Raw genomic sequence first — 23,928 nt, forward strand, 5'->3', positions numbered from 1 at the left:
GCATGATATAGGTACAAAAATTCCAATACAATTTTTTAACAACTCGAATGTACTAAAAGAAGAGTGAATCAAGAGAGCACATTACTGAAATCAAGAGAAGGCAGGATTTGGCTCTTGTCACTCATTCAAAATTGTGAGGTTCTAGCTTATGTCACAAGGCAAGAGAGCAAAATAAGTTCTACAGATATTAAAAGGAGAGACAAAATTATCTATTTGCAGATAATATTATTAGATAACTAAACCATTCCAGATTCTGTTAAAGAAAGAATTAAGAACTAATAAAAGAATTTGGTAAGGAGCCTAGATACAGTTTAATATACGATAAGCAGTAGCTTTTCTCTTTTTTAGCAGCACCAAGTTCAAAATGAGGGGAAAAGACCTCAATTACATGAGCCACAAAATTATAAAATGTTTGAGAATGAATTTATCAAGAAAGATACAGCACCAATATGAATATTATACTTTATTGAAGGGCATAAAACTAGTTCTGAATAAATAGAAAGGTATCCCATTTTTCTGGAAAGGAAAACTTAAAATTAAAAAAAAATGTAATTTTTCTAAATTAATACATAAATGCTGCTGCATTCTGTATCACAGTGGCTTTAAAAAAATAGACAAAATAATTTTAAAATTCTCATGGAAGAATAAATGTGAAAGAATTACCAAGATATTTTTGAGAAAATGGTAATGAATAATGAAGGAGAACTTATCCTACCAGATGTTACCACTTCCTATAAAGCTACTGTAATCAAAATAGCACAATATGGCACAGGAATAAACAGAGACAAAAATTCGATGTTAGTTACAGGGTTCTCGATCAATGACTCTTTTGCTAATCATTTCTGTCATTTCTTTTTATTCACACAAAAGCATTTCAACTCTCATCTTCCCTGTGTGTTGTCAGACTATAAGCTTGAATCCTTTTTTTGGAGATAGGGAGGGTAACTAACACAACTGTCACTTTCATCTCAGGCTTCCAGGCCATGAGAAAACTTAAGACTCTCACCTTCCCTGTACTCACAGAGAACCCCGTAGTATAATGAGTGTTGCAAGGGCACACGTACCCGGAAACGGAAAATCCCGGCATACTGGTGTGAAAAGCTTTGGACCCTCAGGATCTTCTGCCTGTACTGTGGATTCTGAGTCAAGGAGCCCAGTGCTGCCAGGAACCAGCAGTCAGCTGTGAGGGGAGATAAGGCAGGAAAGGCTGACGGGACACACTTGGAAACCCCGTCCCATAATTTAAAAGGTCCTTACCACCAGAGGCCACACACTTCCTTCTAAATGATGCATTTTTTTTCCCTCTGAGGAGAACCAGGGGAGGGAGTCACAGGGACTGGCTCCAAGCCAGATAAAGAAGGGGCAGAGGTGGTGGTGGTGTTCATGGAGTCTCGCTCTGTTGCCCAGGCTGGAGCGCAGAGGCGCGCTCTCGGCTCACTGCAACCTCTGCCTCCTAGGTTCAAGCAATTCTCCTGCCACAGCCTCCACAACTGGGACTACAGGCATGCACCACCAAGCCCGGCTAATTTTTTGTATTTTTTTAGTAGAGACAGGGTTTCACCGTGTTGGCCAGGCTGGTCTCAAACTCCTGACCTCAAGTGATCCACCCACCTCAGCCTCTCAAAGTGCTGGGATTACAGGTGGGAGCCAGCACCTCCAGCCTCTGATTCTCTTTTTGCCAGAGGTGCTCAGTTACAGCAAATGTTGGCAATGATGCTCTGTACAATTGAGGAAAACTGATTCACGTTTTTCTTTCCTATTAGGTCAGCCTCTCCCTGTGCAGAAGTAGGGGGGTGTTCTCTCCTTTTCCTCCTTGAGGGATGCATGGCCTTGAGTTTCTCCTTGGATGTCCTTGTAAGCCCTTTTGAGTCCTCTCCTCCCCTCCCTGAGTCCTTTCTCCTTCACCCCTAACATGATCAATTTGTCTTTGAATGCCATTTCATGCCAGGCACTGGGTTCAGTACAGAAGCCACAAAGACAGCCTCAGAGAGGTCCTTTTTCCAGTTAGGTGAAACCCTAATAGGGGAACCATCGGCTGGTGGCCAGGCAGGCTCTATTGACTTGGTCCAAGGCACGGTGATTTCACCAGGCGAAGTTCAATTACAGGACCTATCATCTGCAAGCTGACATTTTGAAAGCTTAGAATGTGTTCTCAGAAAGGTTGTTGTCGTTGCTGTCTCCAACTCCTATCCACTTTCCAGCCAGCTCTGCCCTTTCACTCCAACGCTTCTCTTTCTGAGGGTTCTCTTGGCCACACCTGGAACAGCCCAGGTACCTCCTCTTAGGCAGCCCCTCCTGTTGCCCTGTCCATACCCTCCAGCTCTCAGTAGCTCCTTTGCTCTGGGGCTGCCTGGTGGGGTGGGAAGCAGTCAGAGAGTGCTGGATTCTTAACTCTGTTACTAACTGAGTGTGTGACATTAAGCAAATTATTTTATCTCTTGGACTCTCCACTGTCACATATATAAAATGAGGTTGTTGCACACACAAGGTGTCTTGCACGGTCATTGCAGAAACTCAGTGTATGTTTGCTTTCATTTTTCCTGTCTCCTTTTCCCCTGCTCATTGCAGGCTGCAGGACTGGGTGTGAGCAGTTTGTCCACATCTGCACCAAGGGAACTGGCCTTTCTCCCTTAGAAGTAGGGCAGGACTCTCTGGGTAGGCACCACCCTCCACCACTTCCTATCCAAGGCAGGGAGAGAAGATGTTGCACTCTTACCTGCGCCTCCTTGTTGGATGTCAAATCTGCTTATACCATCCAGGATGAAGTGAGGAGGACCCCCTGGTAAATCCTTTAGGAAAGAAGGAGAAAAGCTATGAGCATCATTCATTGCTTTGTACCGCAAAGTGACATCATTCACTTTGTCTTTCAAGGGTCGAGGTTAATTCTTAAAAAGGTGCTTAAAATCCGAGTTAGGAAAGTTTGCTGGGCTCTTCGGCCTTTATTGCTACCAGGAAGGCAGCAGGTATCATAGGGTGTAAATGTAACTGAAAAGACAGGCCATAATGCATTAGCATACTACACGAAGAGAGAACATAAATAAGGACTTGGAATCCTTGGATCAAATAGCCATTCCATCTCAACAAGCCAGGGTTTTAATAAGAGGTTGTAAACAAACCATAAAAAGTGAATAGAATACGTTTATGAGAGGAGACATTTATAAATGTAATAAAGTACTATAGCTTTCATAATAAAGCTTTTGTTGTAAAATGGTATCTTTCAGAAATAAGCATGGGCATTCTGGACTCCAGGTTTAAGTCCAGCCATGTGCTGTAAGGGATATACAGTGCACACACCTCAGCTCTTTACCCACTCCCTGGGTAACTCACAGACTGGGTCTGGAAGGCCCCAGTCCGCTTGTGTGAGGAGCTGGTACTCAGTGCCCGGTCCTTCCCTAACTTCTAACACACATAGTGCCTGCCAGCCAAAGAAAGTGGTTACGGAGGATTCCCCCAGTGCTACCACATCTGGGAAGAACATGAGGAACTGTCAGCAGGCACCGAAATTGTGAGAGTTCCCAAAGGGGATCCCCCAGGCACTTTGGGAGAACACCGGGCCACAGGTCTGGCTCCTGCCCCAGCACCAGCCAGCCCTCTAGACTTGGCCAGGATGACCTCAGCCTCCTCTCTGTGCAGCTCTTTCTGGATTTGCATAATTTAGTAATTGGTCCTTGTATCATTTCTTTTCACATTGACCAATAAGTCCGCAGAGAGCAGGCCTGCAAGCTGGAATTGGATTCATTTGCTCAGTAGACATTCATGTACAGAGTCACGTGCCTTGTAGAACCTGCCAGCTCTTCATAAACTGCCCAGATTTCTGGAAGAGATGCACACTTAGGGGAAAACGAAGGTGTGCCTGCCTGCAAACACAGGGTCCTGGCTGAGGGCATCATTTTACAAAACTCCTCCTACTGCTTTCTCTACAACTAACTGACTCCGTCAAATGCCAGGAGGGGAACTCTCAGGCCCAGGCCCTTCCAGGTGAGGGGGACCCTGGGGTGGCACAAGGTCTGACCCTCTGCCAGAGCCATGGTGGGCAGAACTTTGGCATCTCCCTCAACGCAAGAAAGAGGGAAGGACATCCGGAGGGCCTTCAGGTGCATGCAGGGTTCCAAGTGGAGCCAGTTTTAAAATGGTGTAGGGCATTTCAGTAACCTTTACTTGTCTCCTCTCTCTACTGGAAAAGGGGACTTAAGGTCTCAAAGCAGGCCTGCTGTCAAAGATCCTCTACTCATGGGAAGTAAAGCAGGGATGGAGGCTGTGGCATTTTCAGACCCAGAACAAAGATGGCTTTGCTCCATTTTCTTGACTTTGGCCACAGCTCTTTTTCGCTGTGGTCCTGCTAGTTCCCCTCCAGGGATCCCTAGAGCAAGGGTAGGGGTGCTTGGAGAACCCATTCAGACAGACCTGGTGTGGAATCCTACTCTAACATTTCTTCCTGGGTGACCTTGAGAACTTGAACAATTCCCTTTACTTTACTGTGCCTGTTTCCTCATGTGTAAAATGGGAACAATAATACAAAATGTAAGGACAGTTGAGAGAATCTAATGATGATGCAATCAAGGCAATGGCTGTCATTCATCAAATCCTTGCTGAGGGAGGGTACCTTGCTCCAGGATTCTCTCTGGTAGGCTCCCAACAGCCTTGCAAAGCTGGACCAGTCCTTACGTTTACAAATGAGGAAGGATGTGAAATACTTAGCACAGTGTCTGACATAGTACATGTTCAATAATTATTAATCCCCCTCTTTTGAAATATTTGCAAAATTAAAAAGGCTATACTCAGACAAACCCATAGCCTCAGATGCATTCATTATTAAACAAGATAGAATAAAAACATGAATTTAGCAGTAGATCTTAGGAAGAAAAAGACAAAAAGAGCCTCACAAAAATAGGAGGAAGAACTGAAAAGAACATTAGTGAATTATAAACCAGAAAAACAGCAAGATTAATAAATAAATTGTTCTATTATTTGCCATTGAAAGTAATGGTTTATAATGGTTTTTGCCATTACTTTCAATGACAAAAACCACAATTACGTTTGCACCAACCTAATATGTGGGGGAGGGTTACATAGACTCAACCTTTGGCAAATATGGTGGAGAAACCCAAATAAAAGTAGAATTAAAAATTGGGCTTTAGAAATATAAAATAATGATGTAGAATTCTATGCCAATCAATTAAAAAAATCCGATGATTTTCTGACAAAAATAAACTTGGCTAAAATTGACTCGTGTTAGTAAACAAGCTGAAAAGACTAACAGCCTTTGGATAGTATTTTAAAGTTACCAAAGAGTATCGCCCAAATGCCCTGTAAAGGCTTACAGGTACATGCAATTTTTCCTCTGAGTTCCCTCAAACTTTCAGAGAATAGAAAATTCCAGTGTCATTTACAGTTTCAGTGTAAAAATAAAAATTAAAAAAGAATCCTGCCACCATCTAAGAAGCCAGCATAGCCTTGATGCCCAACCTGAGAGAAAACTCACATACATACCAGACTGATTTTGGATAATTTGTTATCATTGTGTAGGATTTGCTGTAGAAATGCAGAATGCAAGGATGGTTTCACATCAGGACATCTACTAATATGAAGTAGCACTTACATGGGCCAAAGGGAAAAAAATTTGTATCCTTTCAATAAATGCTATGAAGGCATTTGATAAACACACAAGTTTTTATGATTTACTAGAGTAATAAAAGTTAAAAACAAAAATTTTAGCTAATTAGGAACAAAAAGATATTTTAATGTGTTGAAAATTAGATGGTGATGATTTCAAACCACAATTCAATAGTCAACTTCAAGTTTATGGGAAAACATACGAATCATTTGCATCAAAGGTGGGCACAAAAGCAGCTTCTATGTCTCCTGTCTCCTGTCTTCTAAGCTGCTTGTTCCTCCTGGACCCTGGACTTTAGAGCTATGACCAATAATCCAAAAAGAGAGACGGTAGGAAGGGATAGAAATGATACCCAGGAGCATTTTAGTCTGCCAGGCTGACTTCCTGAGACAAGGCCCATTAAGAAAATAGATAAAGATGGCTGGGAAACTGACTCTGGGAAGGCCACCTGTTACCAGATGGGCCAGGCACATCAGGGCAGTGAAGCCAGTGTGATGAGAACCTAGATTAGATTCACCCTGAACTGGCAGCAATGGGCAGTCTCCAGTGAATCACCTAGCAGCTTCACAGACAGGGAGACTGCTGTGCCCCACCTCCCACTGCTGTGATTTCATAGGTCATTCAGAGATAGCGTTCAGGATTTGCATAGCTTCTCAGGGGATTCTGAGACTCAGCCAGGGCCAGGGAGTAGGTTCAGAGAAGTTGAGCGATTTGTCCCAGGTCACACAAGAAACAGGCTCTGAATCAGGTGTCTGCCTCCATAGTGTCTTGTTCTTCATTCTGACCACACCAGCAGTCAGCATCTTCTCAACCTTTTTGTTTTTGGATTCTGTGAGATGGACTTGGGCTTTGAGGGCTATGAAACGTTATTAGTACAGAAGAAAGCTGGGATGGTTAATTTTATATAGCATCCTAACTGGATCACAGAGCGCCCAGATACTTGGCTAAACATTACTTCTGGGCATGTCCATGAGGGTGCTTCCACATGACATTAACATTTGAATTGGTGGATTTAGCAAAGCAGATTCCCTTCCCAGGGTGGGTGGGCATCATCCAGTCTATTCAGGGCCTAAATAGAACAAAAGATAAAGAAAGGGAGAATTTGCCCTTTCTCTGCCTGACTCCTGGAGCTGAGACATTGGTCTTTTCCTGTCCTTGGGCAGGGAATTACATCATCCATTCTCTGGTTCTCTGGCCTCCCACTCAGATTTAACTATATCACTGGCTTTCCTGGGTCTCCAGATTGCAGGTGGCATATCGTGGGACTTCTCAGCCTCTATAAGCATGTGAGCCAATCCCTCCTAGTAAATCTCTCATTATAAATATATCAACAGGATATCTATTAGGATATATGTCAATATGTTAATGGAATATATTTATATAAGATATATTGATATATTTACTAGCAATAAATATGTCAACAGGATATATATTAATGATTCTTGTTCTCTGGAGAGCCCTGAGTAATACAGAAGCCAGCAGCAATAGTCAAGCTAAGTAATCTTAGGAACTTAATTCTGGATTGTGGAGACCTTTCTCCAGGCAATGCTTGGGGGTAATCTCTGTTATATTAGGTATGTCAGAGCTCTTGTAATGCGAGGGCTCCTGGAATCTTAGAAAATACCCTCTCTGATGTGGTCCCAAGCCAGCTGCTCTCCCCTAATCATCTCCAGAGGTAGACAGAGAAATATGCCAAGAAATAATGTGACAGCACCCGGCATATTTCTGCATTCTCTCTAAAGACTTCCACATCCTCATATGGCATGCTGCTTTTGGGTAAGAGAGCCCTGTGTTTAGACTCTTGGTAGTTAGCTCTTTCACATGGTGGCCAGAGTTCAGTCTGGGACAAGTGGCAGCGTCACTCCCTTTCCTATTTTTGCTAGAGGACTTTGATTTATTGGCATCCAAGTTCTCTGGCTGAATGACACTTGGCTGTTGGCAGGGTCACTTTCTGCCATTTTTTGTTACCTATTGCCTTATGGAATGCTTTCATAACCTAACCGGCACTTACAACTCTGCTTTTTAACCTCTTCCTTTCCTGAAGAACACATTTTGGTCCCAAGGTGAATCGTTTCTAGTGAATGATCCTTTCAGAAACTGCTCTGGCTGCATGGAAGGAGAGGTGTCACCTGGATAGGCAGTGCCTCACTCTAGGATGGCCACAGGCAGGAAGCCACATGGGGCTGTGCTGAGCTTCGAACACCTGTTAAGCAACGTGCTTGGGGCACACAGCCCATTTTTCAGTTGAAAAGTAAAATGTGTTTTACTATAAAATGGGTACAAAGATGAAATTTCAGTTTATCTGACAACATTGGTTATCGTTGTGAAGATCTACTGTTTACCATTGTGTACTGTCCAATATGGTAGTCACAAGCCATATGTGGATACTTACGTTTAAATTAACTTAAATTCAATAAAACTTAAACCTTTAATCCCTCAGTTGCATCAGTCACATTTCAAGTGCTCAATAGCCACATGTGACTAGTGGCTACTGTATTGAACAGTGTAAGAAGAACATTCCCATTATCACAGAATGTTCTATTGGATGGTGCTGATCTATTTAATGAGGATGATAATATTATCTACCTCACAGGACTGTGAGGCCAATTAAATGAAATATTGCATGTAAAGTGCTTAGCATAATACTTTACACATGTACATGCTTGATAAATTATCCATGAAATAAAAATTCTGCTAAAAGGGGTCCACTTTAAGTACCAAATTTAGCTCAGGGAAATATCATGTAGATACCTCATGTGTAAGTGTAATTTCTTAGCACTGTCCCTTGCTGAGACTGGGGCTGTAGGAAGCATTGAGACTGATGAGGAGTCGGGTCCTCTCAGTGCCATTTGCACAGGGCACCATCATGGGCTGTTGTGGAGCCTGACTGGGGGATGGGAAGGGCTTGGGAACAGAATGAAGCAGGATGTGAACAGGGCTTCCTTCTATTTCAGAAAAAGTTTCAGCAGCAAAATGGATGAGATTACTGGGTTAATTGTTGGAGGAAGGAAGGACAAGAGCCAGAGGAAGAAAAGGGTAGGTAAGACGGTGAGGAGGAGAGAGAAAGAAAGGTATATGACACAAAACAACTTTTCTGCACCAGGCATAGAAAGCTAAGCCTGGTTCTCATGCCCCTGACTCTTGGGCTAGTGTTGAACCTGCCAAGCTGGGATAAATACTCAAAACAGAATGATGTCCCTTGTGGTTTACCAGTTGCCTATAGGAGGAGATTTCTCATTGTCTGGAAAAACTTAGAATGTGGAAAGGGCCTAAAATACCTTGGTGCTACCTCAGCCATCATATAGTTGAAGTTTAAGGGCCACTGGTCAGACCTCTGGTCAGGCACTCAGCAAGTTCTATAGCTTGGGAGTTAACCTTCTAAAAATAGTGATAGAAAGCAGAACATGAGGCTGGGTATGGTGGCTCATGCCTGTAATCCCAGCTCTTTGGGAGGCTGAGGTGGGTGGATCACTTGAGGTCAGGAGTTTGAGACCAACCTGACCAACATGGTGAAACCCCATCTCTTCTAAAATACAAAAATTAGCCAGGCATGGTGACTCATGCCTGTAATCCTGGCTACTCAGGAGGCTGAGGCAGGAGAATAACTTGAACCCAGGCAGTGGAGGTTGCAGTGAGCCGAGATTGTGCCACTGCACTCTAGCCTGGGCGACAGAATAAGACTCCATCTCAAAAAAAGAAAAAGAAAAAAAAAGCAGAACATGAGAAGAAAGGCATTTTCTACGCTCCCTGCCAACCTTCCTTCAGCCCCTACATAGTTTCCTCTGACCCACATTTTTCCCTGAAAGAGTTTCTTAAACTGGCCAAGGGCTGAAGCTGAGATGGCTGGACCGTGAAAGCCCAAGAATCCCAAGGAATAGGCCCTGAGGCTGCTACCTTATGACATTCTCACAAATTAATCACAGTAACAGTAACTAGTGCATACTTAGTGTTTACACTGTGCTAGACACTGTTCTAAGTATTGTACTCATTTAGTCCTTAAAGTAATCATATGTGGTACGGGTGCCATTTTTATCCCTAAAAAGGAAAAAAAAGGGCAGAACATAGACAGATGAACTTTAGAGAGGGATTGATTCCTGTTTTACTCACATGAGGTAGAAGATTCTACTAGTGCAAAAAACATTACTAGTGACAGGCAGGAACCCAGAATAGGACATGAGCTTATGATGAGGACTTACAGGGTCCATTTAGCATGGTGTTAGGGGCTCAGGTCTTGAAACCAGACTCCTGGGTTCAAATTCCAGCTCTACTATCATCTAACTATATGACTTTGGGCAGAGGTACCCCTACTCTCTGATTCTGCTTCTCAGCTGCTAAACGAGGCTAATAATAGTATCTTATCATAGAGTTACTGTGAGGATTGACAAGTCAAAGCCCCTAAAGCCAGGCCTGCCATATGGTCAGCACTCTGTGGGTGTGGCCGTTACTATTACGAATGGGCCAGGCTGGCGTGGCTTCTCTTCCAGTGCTCTCTGCAGTCACAGCTGTACACTGTGGGTCAAGGACATCACAGTGTCGAAGGGGTGAGTACATTGGCTTTTTCCTTTACTGTCCTACTTGGAAAATAGGTCAACTCAAGGTTTCTTTCTTGCACATGTGAACTTGAAACGTGCATCAGGCACCTGTAGATAGGGTTCTTCATTAATCCATTCACTCATGTACTTGTTCATCCAAATTCTAACAGAGACCCTATTAGGCACTTAAGTCAGTGGAGGGAAAGCGCAGCAGGTGGAAGGAATCTTCATTTAAATTCTGGATCCTTCCCTCACTAATCATGTCACCTTGGCATGTCACATCACCTGTCTGAACATCAGTTTTCTATAAAGTTAGGAGAAAACGAAGAAGATAAAGTATGAGAAGACACATGGAAAGCTCTGGAAAGTACTATACAAAGGTAAGTCTTGCCAACTGTGATAAGAAAGACAAAGAAATATGACATTTAAAAAGAAGTGCCAGAATGAAAAAGTGCCCCCAATCAGCCCAGTAGAGCTCAGGTAAGCTTTTGGATGAGGAAAGTAGTAATGGGAAAAGCAGATTCGGCCCCTGGCTGCCTCTATTTTGGGTTCCTGGCATTATTCTTTATAAGTGATTTCACTTCCGTTTGCCTCAGTTTCTCCTTGCCCCCAAAAGACATCACAAGTTGAAGTGTTGTGAGAATCAGATAATTAGAATCTCTCAATCCTTTCTAAAGAGAAGTGTTATAAATTCTTCAACACTATAAATATGGTCTCACATCTATTGCTCAGCACCTTGTGAGAAAAAAATCCCACCACTTTCTAAAATAATCTCAGCTTCTGAAAATAGCAATGAGAAAAAAATGACCTCTTGGAACTTCTTTAAATAGAATTCTCTGCTTCATCTCTCCTTAGGAGGTAAAGACTAGAAGAAGAGAGTCATTGTTGAGGACTTACTGCCAATGGCTGATAAGAGGATCCTAGAACGCTGAAACACCGCACTTTTCTCTAAGCAGCATCCCAAACCCTACCTGATCCCTAACCCTTCCCTTCACCAAAGCTTCAAATCTGTCCCAATGTAGGGCAAGAGGTGTCGCCTCCCAGAGCCTGATGTCTTCAGTTCTCCTTCCCATGTGCAGAACTGAATTAGAGATCCACAGACCAGACAAATACTTTTGTCTCATAGCCTCATAGACCCTTAGTAGCCACCATTAGAAAATAACTTTATTCTGTAACCTACCTTGGCTTTATGGGAAGTGTTTGGACAGTGCTTGGCATTTAATCAGTGCTCAATAATGGTTGCAGATATTATAATGATTAGCTTACTAGACACTATATTATTTTATCTCATTCTAGGTTATACTGGCAGCCTACAGAAGCATGAATAGAGGTTTGGGCAGGAGGGTCCTTAGAGTGGTCATTATCCGGGTGCTTTGCATCAACAGTAGTCCTGATGAGATTATCAGAATGTTGAGTCAGCTGAGACATTTTCCATGGAGGTGTCATGCCCTAAAATTGAGATAGTTCTAGAAAAACCAGGAGGGCTCACCTGGCTGCAAGGTAGAGGTAGTGGCCATCTGCTGGGGTTGTGGAGTCAGGGAGATCTGAATGTTGTCCTACAATATCTCCCTAATTTTAAAGCTGATGTCTAAAATTCTCTTGCAGGTGGTCAAGCCTCTCTAAGATCGAGAATGTGAATATAAAAGAGAGAGGGGAGGTGATTATTTAAATTCATCCTATAGTGTAAATGACTGACCTGATATCTTCCCTTTGAGCAAATTCTAACAGGGAAGGAAAAAAGAATATAAAGATACTGACATCTGAAGAGAAGAAAGGGTGACAGAGTGATAGACGGGGTCAGTTATGTGGTGGAGGAGACTCCAACAACTACAATTTTCATACCCATGGTTTCCCATCTTTAGATGAAAAATGGAGGCATTTTAATTTAGTGACGTACTTAGTGTTAGAACTGGGTTAGAGTGAGGAGTCTGGGCTCCTAGCTCCTGCTATAGCATCTTCCCATCCCGCTGAATAGCTGCAACACTGGAGCAGAGATACCCAGTGAATTTCATTCTCCTTCCGGTTTGGTTTGGCCCAACCTCCTTTCGGCTGGAGGTGCCATGGCAGGTGACTCCGAGGACCCTGGGGCTGGTATGCTCCTGTGGGGCTCACTCACCTGTGGCCGCTTCCATATCACATTGGAGAGGCGTTTTTCCTGGAGCAGCTTCTGGCCTATGGAAGAATCTGCTGCAGGGAATGTCTCATCCTTAAACGTCTGGCCCACGCTCAGGCAGTGATCCCGCAAGGTGGTAAAGTCCTGGTCTTTGAACTTGATGATGGAGGTCTCCACTGAAGACTCCTGGTTATATGCCATGACTCTCCTTAGAAGACTTCCGAGGTCCTTTCCTGTTGGTGAGAAAAAGGGATACCTTTGGGGTAAGCCATCAAGTCCTTTGCACCATCAGATGTGAGCTCCAGATGGGCACTCTGATATACCACCCTTTACAGGTAGGGGACTGAGACTGAGTCTGCGCTGTCCCTGGTGGCACAGTCAGTGAGACTGAACTAGGATTCAAGCATCCTTACTCCCAGCTAACCTTTCAATCTGCTGTACAAAACAGCTCACCAGTATGCTCTCACGTGCACAAGAGGCTATGGGGTACTAGTACATCTCATGACCATTTATTGAGCACTGCCAGGTGAAGGACTGGCAGATAGGTTTAAAAAAATTGCCCACAGCTTCCCTGAGTAGGAAGTGCACAGAGGCCCACGAGTTGCATTGGAAAGGTCACGGGGTGTTGGAGGGTTTAGTGGGGTGGGGGTAGAGGGGGTGGGTAGGAAGTGTTGGAAGAGATTGCCAGAAAGGTAGGTTGGAAAGTTGGGTGAGAAAATGTTTTATACCCCATAAGCTCTGCAGAGCTGTTGAAGAGGTGGGGCATGATCAGATCTGTACATAGAATGGGGCTGCTAGGAGCAATCTGGGGACCAGAGAGAGGGTGTGGGCAGGGACTGGATGCAGGAAGGAAGCCAGGAGCTGCTGTACTTGTCCACAGGAGAGACGGTGGTAGAGCATCAGAAGGGAAGATGGTGGGGTGTGGACAGATTTGGTGTAATTTTATAGGTGAAGAATTCAGTATGGGGGATAGGGAAGGAAAAAAGAAAACAAAGAAAAGATAGTACAGTGAATATCACATGGGTTTTGAAGTTTGCTTTCTGTTTTCATCAGCTCCATACTGCTTCTGCAACTTGGAGTGGGTATTCAAGCCTGTGAACCCATTTTTCCACCTGTATGGATTGAAGCTATCAATCTCATAGGTTTGTTGTGATATTAAATAAGTTTTGACCTAACTGAGCAGAGTGACAGGCATGCAGTAGTCCCTTAATAAATGTTAGCATCCTAGCTTTCCTCGAGTTGACAAGGAAGGCTGAGGTTTCTTGTTCAGGCAGCCACAGGAATGTAACTGGTGCCATTTACCAAAAATGTACCACGTCCTCCATCTGTGAGGCTGGCCTGGATGGGAATCCTGAATCCATACTTCCTAGTTATGGGAATTGAAAAACCTTTCTGGTCCTTAAGTAGGACTTTTCAAGCTTCTTTGACCAGCGTCAGTGCAGATGGCACAAAAAAATCCAAAGGTCCGTGTGTTCTACCCATTTTCACTTCACAGTGGAAAAGGAAGCAGGTGATAATGAAGGAGCTAGGACTGGAAGGCAGTAAATTCTAAGGAAAGAATATGAACTCATAATCAAAATTTTGAATCCTAGAAAAATGAATGTAAACTTAACATAACTTAGCAATTTTCTTACAATTACCTTGTAATACCATGTGGCAAGTTATTTAGATAGCACAAATTCATAGACAGAATGTCACCAGTGAAGTGTCATTGTGCAAGCATATTTGAGGAGAATTGTGCATACAACTGTCTCAAAAACAAGATATGAATAATTTACATTTACATTTGAACAATTAGATTGGACCATACAGAACTGTCATTTTTGTAGGTCAAAAATGGTTGAATATAGTCAGTTTCATAGGGTTTAACCTAGGGTAAGAAATGGTTAAATACAAACAGTTCCATTTAGTTTAACCTAATACACATGTCCATTTCTTCAATCGAGTTCTTGGAGAATAATGGCACAAAATATTCATTATGTCTCACCACTCACAATAGGGTTAAAAAGAGGGCCCACAACAAATTAAATAGTGATAAAGCTAAAATGTCAAAGTATCATTCAGAGTAAGAAAACAGTGATAGAAATCGATTGTCAGTTCAAGACAAAAGGCAATGGCACTCGATAATGAAGAGTTGTGAAAATCATGGGTCTACCGATTCTCTGTGTGTGCTCGGGGACAGTGGAACCAGTATAGCATTGCCAAGCCTCCCACCTCTCAGGAAAATATTGAATTACAATGTGTGATAAACTCTAGCAATGAGCTAATTTTGGTTTATGAAAACCAAATTATAGTTACCTTTAATAATACAATTATGGGATTGCCTGTAAGTAGCCCTTAATTGCATATAAAATGAAATTCTAAATAACTTTGTTTCATTTCTCCTTTGGAATTATACAAAGGTCTTACATGTGAGGATCAGTTCCTAGTTCATCTGGGGGGCCACCACTGTCCACTATTGGGTAGGGGACTGGCCACACTTTAGGAATTCACATTCTAAGATTCACTTGCCTCGTTTGTGAAATGGAGATGATACTATTACACATATTATAGGGTTGTTGTGAGACTCAGATGAAACCATGCTTCTAGAACACTCAGCACAGTGACTGGTAAGTAGAAAGCAGCCAATGCATGGTGGTTATTAGGATGACGATCATTGCTATTTTGAGCAGGAAAGGACTGTGCAGAGGCCCAATACTGTCTAAGACGAGGACTTGCTCATACTCAGGACAGGCTAGGCTCAGAGGGGCCTGCAGGGTGAGGGCCAGGATGTGCAGTCAGACCTGGGCCCTGGGCTCTGTTACTGCTCTGTATTCACTACATGGGCTGCCCAGGCATGGGGGAAGGGAAGGCTTGAGGACAGGCAGCAGGCTGGGTGTCTGCTGCTGAGGAGGTGGGCTGCTCTGGGAGGAGACTCTTGATGGGGAAGGGAGAAGCAGGCAGCAGAAGCTTGTTCCACCTCCACACACATAGTTTTCTTTCTCTCTGAGTTGCTCAGGGCTTCACCAGGGAACAGCCTGTAGGCTCATGTTCTCAGGAAGGGCCCACAGTACCTGACAACATTTCACTTTTGCGCACAGCAGAAGAGGATCACCTGATTTTCCTGCTGTCACTTTTGGGGAGGGCTTTCTGGTTCCTTCCTCTCTTCTCTACCCTATTTGTCTCACTTTGCAGGGTAGCTAAAGGCAGAAGAAGACTCAGCTTTGTTAATTTCAGGGGAAAAAAGAGATTGCTGAAAGGCCTACGTGATGTTCAAGACAAAGTTTATCTTGCTGCTGGGGCAGCTCTTGGGTGTTGCAAGAAAAGTCACACAAGAGGAGCTAGAAACATCACAAAAATAATTGATATAAAGTTCTTCACGTGAGAAGCTGGTGTAAGCTCATGAATCAAGCTTCATGAATCTGAAGCTTGCTTCAGAGAAGCAAGCAGGAGCTGCAGCTGGGAGTTACAAAGCCTCTTTAGCTCCCCTTGGTGTCTATGAAAGGAGCTTCCCTGTGTCCTCTGCTGAGTTGGGTGACTTAGTGAGCTCAGGTTGCCATAGCAAAATACCACTGACTGCGAGGCTTAACCGCATTTATGCCTGAGGTTGCAATTTTTTGAATTTTTGCAATCAGACCTTGGCGATGACCTTGAGCAGTATGATATAAATAACTCCCATATGCTTAGTGTTCCAATAATGGAACACTAGGCATAAATGGGTTAACAACAGGATTTATTTCTCACAGTTATGGAGGCTGGAAGTCAGAGATCAGAGTGCCAGTATGTGGTGGAGGGTGGGGAAGGGATCTTTTCCTCATCCTCTTCTTATAAGATCACAGTTCTATCAGATTAGTCCCCACTCTTAAGATCTCTTTTAAGCTTAATTGCCTCTTAAAGACCTTATCTCTAGTTACAATCATGTTGGGGGTTAGGGTTTCATATGAATTTGTTGGGGGAGGGGAGCAGTACAATTCAGACCAAGGCAGTGACTAACCCCAGCCTGATCCAACAACTCTCCTATCCCCGGCTGCATACTTCAGGGAGTGTGCACATCAAAGGGGAATTGGGTCATGTCGGTAAGGTTCTCAGAGAATAGACGGAGGATGCCAGTGGACACAAGAACAAATGGCAGAGCAGCAACAGTGATAAGTATGTAAACATTATTTGAATTAATGGAAACATGATGAGGGCTCCTTAATGGGAGATATGTCTTATATACTGCTGAGTATCTTGATCTGCCAGCACGTAGCGCCAGACCTTGCACATAGTAGGTATTCAAAAAAATCTCCTCAGTGTCAGCAGATTAAATATTACATATCAGCTATTCTTGGATGTGTTCTATGATGCAGTTGCTTCATGAAACCCTCCACAAATAACAAATTATGAAGTGAAATTATTTTGGAAAATACCTGATACTGAACAGTCTTTATGGAAATTCACAAAAAGCTCCAAGAAGCCCTCTGATAAAGAAACTTAAGTTTGCTCCCAGTGTTTCACACATATAACCAATAAGTCCTTTTATTGGAGAACTTTTATAAATATTTCATGGAAAAGATGCACAAGAATTAAGTGACTTCAGAACATCCTGACTCAAGTCCTCATTCTACCCCGTACACACTAAGCACCTCAGTTTCTTCATCTGTCAAATGGACACATGATACTTTGTTGAAGAATCAAATAAGAAAATATATGGAAGGAGATTTAAACCATGAAATATTTTATGAAAAGATATTCATTACTATTTATTTATCTGACTAATCTTGTCCTAACCTGCTTGTATTTCTCTCTCTCAGAAATAAATAGTTGTAAGCATACACAGATAAATTACCTAAATTACATCTGCCCAGAAACATGAAAAGAGCATTTATTGTCCCAGTTTCTCTCTTTTCCCTGAACTATGTGTTGTTCTTCTACATGAAAATTCACAGGAGGAATTCAATAACAATAGAATATTTAGGTAAACCTCAAATATCTGGAATTAAACACACTTTTAAATAATTTATGAGTCAGATAATATCATAAGAGAGTTAGGAAGACCTGACATAAGCAGAAGGACATAAACAAGAAAGATAAGAGCAGAAATTAGTAAAACAGAAGACAGATAAGAGCAGCAATTAATCAAACAGAAGACAGACAACAGATAAAATGAGCAAAGCAAAAATCTGCTTCTTTGAAAAGATCAACAACATTAATAAACCCCTAGTCAACTTGATCAAGAGTGAGAGAAAATGTAAATTGCCCATATTATCATATGATAAAGGGGTTATCATCACATGTCCTATAGACATTAAAGGGCTAATAAGAGAATACTACGAACAACCCAATGCCAACAAATCTGCTAAGTTGCATACAGTGGATTAATTTCTTGAAAAATACAATTTATCAAAGTTGACACAGAAGAAACAGAAAATCTGAATAATGCCATATTTAGTAAAGAAATTGAATTTACTATCAAAAGCTTTCTCCAGAAGACACCCCCAGGCTCAGATAGTTTCACCAGTGAATTCTGTTATACCTTCAAGGACAGAGTAACACTAATCTTACATGAACTTCCTCAGAAAATAGACAAGAAGGGAAATATAGCTGAACTTATTTTTATCAGCTCAGCAAAATACTAAAAACAAAACCTCATAAAGAAATCTTCTTCCTCAAAAAAATATTACAGACCAATATTCTCATGAATAGAGAAGCAAAGAGCCTTAAAATTTTAGCAAATCAAATCCAATAATGTTAAAAAAAAAAAAAAAAAAGAAGATACCACATCATAAGTTGGGTTTATTCCAGGAATGTTAGGTTGATTTATATTTTTAAAAATCCACCTGCAATCTACCACAGTAAAAAGCTACAAAGACATAATTTATGATAAAAACTCTCAGAAAACTAGAAATAGTAGGTAACATCCTCAGGAGGGTATCTGTGAAAAATTTACAGCTAACATAATATTTAATGATGGAAAGTGCATTTTCTTCCCTTTACGATCAGAATCCATGCCCATTGTTATAGTTCTATGTACCACTGTTGTGAAGGTCCTAGTCAATGCTACAAGAAAATTAAAGGCAAAAAGATTAGAAACAAGAAGAGAACTGCTCCTATTTTGGTGTTTTGATTGTAGGAAATCTACAAAACAACTACTAGAACTAATACTTAAATTTAGTAAGGTCACAAGATACAAGGTTAATATTTAAAAATTGTATTATTATATAATAGCAACAAAAATAGCAGAATAGTAACATCTAAAATGCAAAATACTTGGGGAAAAAATCTAACATTAAAGATATTAAAGATATCTACAAAAAAACTATAAAACATTGCTGAGAAAAATTAAAGAAGAACTAAATAAATGGGGAGATATATCCGGTTCATTTATTGGAAGGCTCAATACTGCCAAGATGGCAGTTTTTTCCAAATTTATCTATAGGTTCAATACAATCCCAACCAAAATTCTAGCATGCTTTTTTTTTTTTGTTAGAAATTGATAAGCAGATTCTAAGATTTACATCTAAATATGAGGAACCTAGAATAACCAAAGCAATTTTTAAGAAGAAGAAAAAACTGAAGGACTTACCCAATCTGACTTCAACACATGTTAAAAAGCTACTGTACTGGCAAAAATATAGACAAATAGATCAATGGAGAAGGGTGGAGAATCTAGAATAAATCAACACATATATGGCCAATTAATTTGAGAAAGGTTTCAAGGCAATTCAATGGGGGAAATAAAAGTCTTTCCCAAAAAATGGTGCTGGATCAACAGGATTTCTAAATGGGAAAAGTATAAACAAACATGGATCTTACTTCACACCATACACAAAAACCAAGTCAAAATGATCATAGACCTAAAGGTAAAACTTAAATTATAATACTTTCAGAAGAAAACATTTGCAAACTTGGGATAGGTAAATGTGTTTTTGATAGAATACAAAAAAATATGAGCCATACAAGAAAAAAAATGGATAAATTAGACTTCATTAAAGGTTTAAAAGACACCATTAAAAAACCACAAATACATATTTCAGACTAGGTGAAAATATTTGCAGCACATATATCAGACAAAGGACTTGAATCCACAACATATAAAGAACTCTTACAAATCAATAATAAGAAAAAACCCATTAAAATGGCCAACAGATTTGAATAGACACATCACCAAATAATATATAAAAACAGGCAATAACCCAACATGAAAAGATGTTCCACATCATAAGTTATCAGTGAAATGCAAATTCATACCACAGCGAAAGCTCACTATAGACTGTTTTCTAATGGCCTAAAATGTAAAAAGACTGATCACAGTGTTTATGAGGAGATGGAAAACTGGAACTTTCATACACTCTCGGTAGATATGTAAACTGGTATGACTACATTAGAAAACAGTGTGGCAGTTTCCTAAAATGTTAAAACATACACTTACAAAATGATTCAGTCATTCCGGTCCTAAGAATTTACCCAAGAAAAGTGAAAGCATATGTTCATACAAAGACTTGTGCATAATCAAAACAGACTTATATTTAATAGCCAAAAGTTGGAAACAACCCAATGTCCGTCCGTCAAAAGTGAATGAATAAATTGTGATGTACCCATAAAATAAGGTACTACTCAGCAATAAAAAGAAATGAATTATTGATACATGCAACAACATGAATAAATCTCTAAAATCATTATGCTATGTGAAAGCCAAAGTAGAATATATATTATATCGCTCCATTTATATAAAATCCTAGAAATGCAAACTAATGTACCGTGATAGAAAGAAGTTCAGTGGTTGCTCAGAAATGGGGGTAGAGGGAGGAATGGGTTATGAGAAAACTTTTGGGGGTGACAGAAATATTTTTTATTTTGAGTGTCATGATGATTTCACATGTGTATACACGTGTCAAAACTCATCAAAGTTTGCACCTTAAATATATGCAGTTTTTATATATTCTAAGTAGAGTTGTTTCAAAAATTAAATGCTGTATATAGTTTATACAGTCTTCAGTAATTTGCTTCCCCCTGCACCCGATGGTTAAAAAGCAGCAGGATTTCATTTATCTCACTGCTGTATGTTATACTATGATTTATTTGTACTTCTTCTCTCAATGGACGTTTAATGCTCTTCTCTTTGTTTTAATGAAAAATTATGCTATAAATGTTATTGTACGTATCTCCTGATAAACATGCAAGAGTTTCTCTAGTTTACATTACAAGTAGAACTTTTGGGTTTAGGGAGCACACATACTCAACCTCATTAAGTATGCCAAATTATTTTCCAAGGTTGTACCAATTTATAATTTCACCAACAGTGTAAAAGAGTTGCCATTGCTATATATCCTCACTAACTCTTGGTATTGGCAGGCTTTTTATTTGTACCCATCTCGTGGGAGTAAGTGGCAACTCCTATGGTTTTAATTTGTTTCCCTGATTACTGGTAAGATTGAGCATCTCTCACTATGTTTATTCTCCATTCATGTTCCCTCTCTTGAGGAATGAATATTCATATTTTGTGCCCATTTGTCTATTGAGTTGTCTTTTTCTTATTGATTTGTAGGAATTCACTACTCACTCTGCATATTCGTCTTTCATTGGTCATATGTCTTGTAAATATCTTCTCCCAGTTTGTGTCTTATCTTCTTAACTCCTTTACAGTGTCTTTTGTTGAACATCAATATTCTTTACACTAATACAAATGTACTACAAATATTTGCTTATAAGTTTAATTTTTATAAATTGAGCCAATATTAATTCTTATGGGAATTTAATATAAGAAACTTTGTAAGAGATTCTCTTTTTAAAATAGAAAATTTGTAATCAGCACATTCTTCTGAAACACTGATTTAAAATTTTCTTATAGCTCTATAATAATATTTTTAAGAAGTCCAACATATATATCAAAATTCTGAAATAGACTTGCAGAGAAATACTTTGAGTACTTAGGAAATAATGCTGGTATCTGTATTGGCAAATATAGCTTTGCCAAAGCCAATTACTTAATTTTCCCTCCCTTTTCCTTTCTTCCCCAAAATATAGTCCTTACTTTGAAGAAAGATATATATATATAAAAATATCTTGATTTTTAAAATGTATTTGATAAAATCTCCACCTATTCCCTGTGTGTCGACTAGATTAACAGTAAAGTAGAATACAGCATAGTAAATAGAATTTGCAGTTTGACCCAGAGATTATGGATGAATGGTCTGGAGTAGCTAAGAATCATTGCATTGTAATAGTCACACAGTTCTGTCCCGTGTCCTGTCCTATTCTACATTTTTATCTTAGTCCTCAAAGAAGATGTTGAAATAAAAATGAAGATCCTTTTCAACTCTTTCATCATTTTTAATAGTGGAAATCAAGAACAATTAACCAAGCAGATAGCAGAATCAAAATTCTAAATGACTTCAAAACCAAGAAGATGAAATTAACTAAGGGAACTGCAAATCTATCTTTACATTTAAAAAGTTAACTATGCAAGTAAATAGTGAGCAGGATCTGTCTTGGGTAAATTTCATTTTGAAAATATTTTGTATACCTCACTTGACTTCCTATTTAAAATGAGACAAAACTACGAAAGATGTGGCAGGCTCTGACCAGCTTCAACATCAGTAAGGCACTGCTCTAGACAGGCTAGCCCCAGGACCTTGTACAAAGCCGCTCTTGACCCCACGTGGACATCTGTGTTCAGCTCTAGGGGCCACATTCCAAGAGGCTCATCGGCGCTCTCAATGGTATCTGAAAATGAGTGTTTGAGTAACATAAGGGTGCCTGGCAGGGAGGCAAGCCCATTGCTTGCAAGCATGGGCTCCTGGCATGCAGTTATATCCACCTAAAAGAGGTGGCAAATTTTCATATTGGCAAAAATGTGCCATATGGGCAGGAGGCAGTCCAGCTAAATAGACAGGAAGCCTGGAAATCCCTTCCTGGGAGGAAGAGTTGGAGATCTAGAGAGGTTTACTGGGAAGAAGGCCAACTGAGGGGCCTTCAGTGACTCTCAGACTCAGCCCCTGCAGCCCAGGTCCCCCTCCCTCCAGAATAATCCTGCTCTAAGAGAGCAGATATTTAACTACTTCTGGCCCCACAACCGTACTCCCAACCCCTGAGTTTCCATACCGCCAAGGTTATGCTCCAGTTCAGGAAACTGAACTCTGCCTTGTGTCTTAAGGAAAAAGGAAAAAGAGACAGCATGGAACGGTGCTCACAGGCACATAGAATCAGGTTGAAACTTGGGTTTGAATCCAGCTGTCCCTTACTGACTCAATGATCTTGGCCAATACTCTTAATATCTCTGAGCCTCCTTTCCTTACCTATAAAGTGGACGGGAGGTGGAGGTAATAAAACCAGCCTCGTAGCAGCAGACAGATATTAAATGAGAAGATTCTTGTTAAGGGCTTGGTGTGGCACATAGTAAAAGCTTGTGTCCATTATGCTATCAGAAACTCCTTGAGAATCCTGCCTGGCCCTGAACTTGAGCCCAGTGACTACAACCCTGTACCAGCTGATGGGCATGCCAGGCACCTGCCAGTCACCTCTGAACTCCCAACCTCAGGTCTCTCCAGGTTCCAGAGTTGTGTTCTTTCCATGTGTTGAGACTGTCACCTCCTCCACCTGCCTGGCAGAAACACTGGGTGCACATTTACCTCTGGCCCTGAGCCATGCTGTAGACCACGCTGTCTGCATCTCCAGCTGGGCCAGTGTCCCACAGCCCCTACCCTGTCCCAGGGGGCTTTCTCCTCCTCTGCTTACCCTGCCCTACATGACAGCCAGGTGTCCCTGGGGCCAAACACATGTCCAGTGGAAAGGATATGAATGCAAAGGAAGAACATGTGATCTGTACAGTTCAGAGGGTGGAAAGAGTCAGAAATTTGGGGAAGTGTGATTTTGATTAGACTTTCTGCAATGATGGAAGTGTTCTATATCTGTGCTAAGACAGTGGCCACTGGCTATATGTAGCTATCGGGCACTTGAAAGATGGCTAGTGCAATTCAGGGGCTGGATTTTAATTTTTATTCAATTTTAAATCATTTACTTTTAAGTGAAAATATTCGCATGCAGACTTATTGGATGGTATTGAAGAAGAGAACTGCTAATGACATGAATTACCACAGAACAAGGAAGGCCGTGAACACTCTTGGGTGGAAATGGTTGAGCAGAGGCTGGATGTCTCTACACGGCGGCCCAGAAGAGCCCTTGGATTGGGCAGATCCCTTCCAACTTCAACCTGCTGGGCTCTCTCTTCTTTTCGTCAGCATCATATTTTGGGTACTAAACCACTTAGCAACTTTCTGCCAGTGATGGGACCACCTCCCTGCCTCAGTGACAGGTTGCCCTGGTGTCCCTGTCCGCAGGATGCTCCTAGCATATTCCAGCAACAAAGGGTAATTTTGCTTGCATTTTGTTTTCAATCAGCTATGAAGCAGGAAGCTGCATTCAATGGTTCCCTGCCCAGGAGTGCTGCATGCGGCCCTCTCCTGGCTGGTGTTTTTCAGAACAATGGAAATAAATCTGATGTAATGTAGCAGAACACGACAGGGGACGGTTTTCCCCTTAACAAATACTCATTTGAAATGGTGCCCAAACCCTGCACGAGGTGCAATCTATTTCCCACAACAGTGTTCCAGCAAAACCCATTACTAATTCCACAACTCAAATTAAAACTAACAGAGCTTGAAGGCTGGAGCTGACGCTCTCTCTGCTGACAAGGAACAAGGGTGGGGGAA

At 41.2% G+C, this 23,928-nt stretch overlaps 1 protein-coding gene across 1 annotated transcript in view; it reads right to left on the reverse strand.

Moving 5' to 3' along the window:
- LOC112604483 (calpain-13) overlaps window positions 1-23,928 on the reverse strand; it is a 58,725-nt gene that overhangs the window by 26,375 nt on the left and 8,422 nt on the right. Inside the window, exons 2-4 of the mRNA XM_025353517.1 lie at window positions 12,263-12,492; window positions 2,717-2,789; window positions 1,065-1,180 (exon numbers count right to left, since the gene is read on the reverse strand). Of these exons, the coding sequence (XP_025209302.1) occupies window positions 1,065-1,180; window positions 2,717-2,789; window positions 12,263-12,460 (387 nt within the window). The 5' untranslated portion in view covers window positions 12,461-12,492. The remainder of the gene's footprint in view (window positions 1-1,064; window positions 1,181-2,716; window positions 2,790-12,262; window positions 12,493-23,928) is intronic.

Source organism: Theropithecus gelada, chromosome 13, assembly GCF_003255815.1.
Source record: "Theropithecus gelada isolate Dixy chromosome 13, Tgel_1.0, whole genome shotgun sequence".
NCBI classification, from domain to species: Eukaryota; Metazoa; Chordata; class Mammalia; order Primates; family Cercopithecidae; genus Theropithecus; species Theropithecus gelada.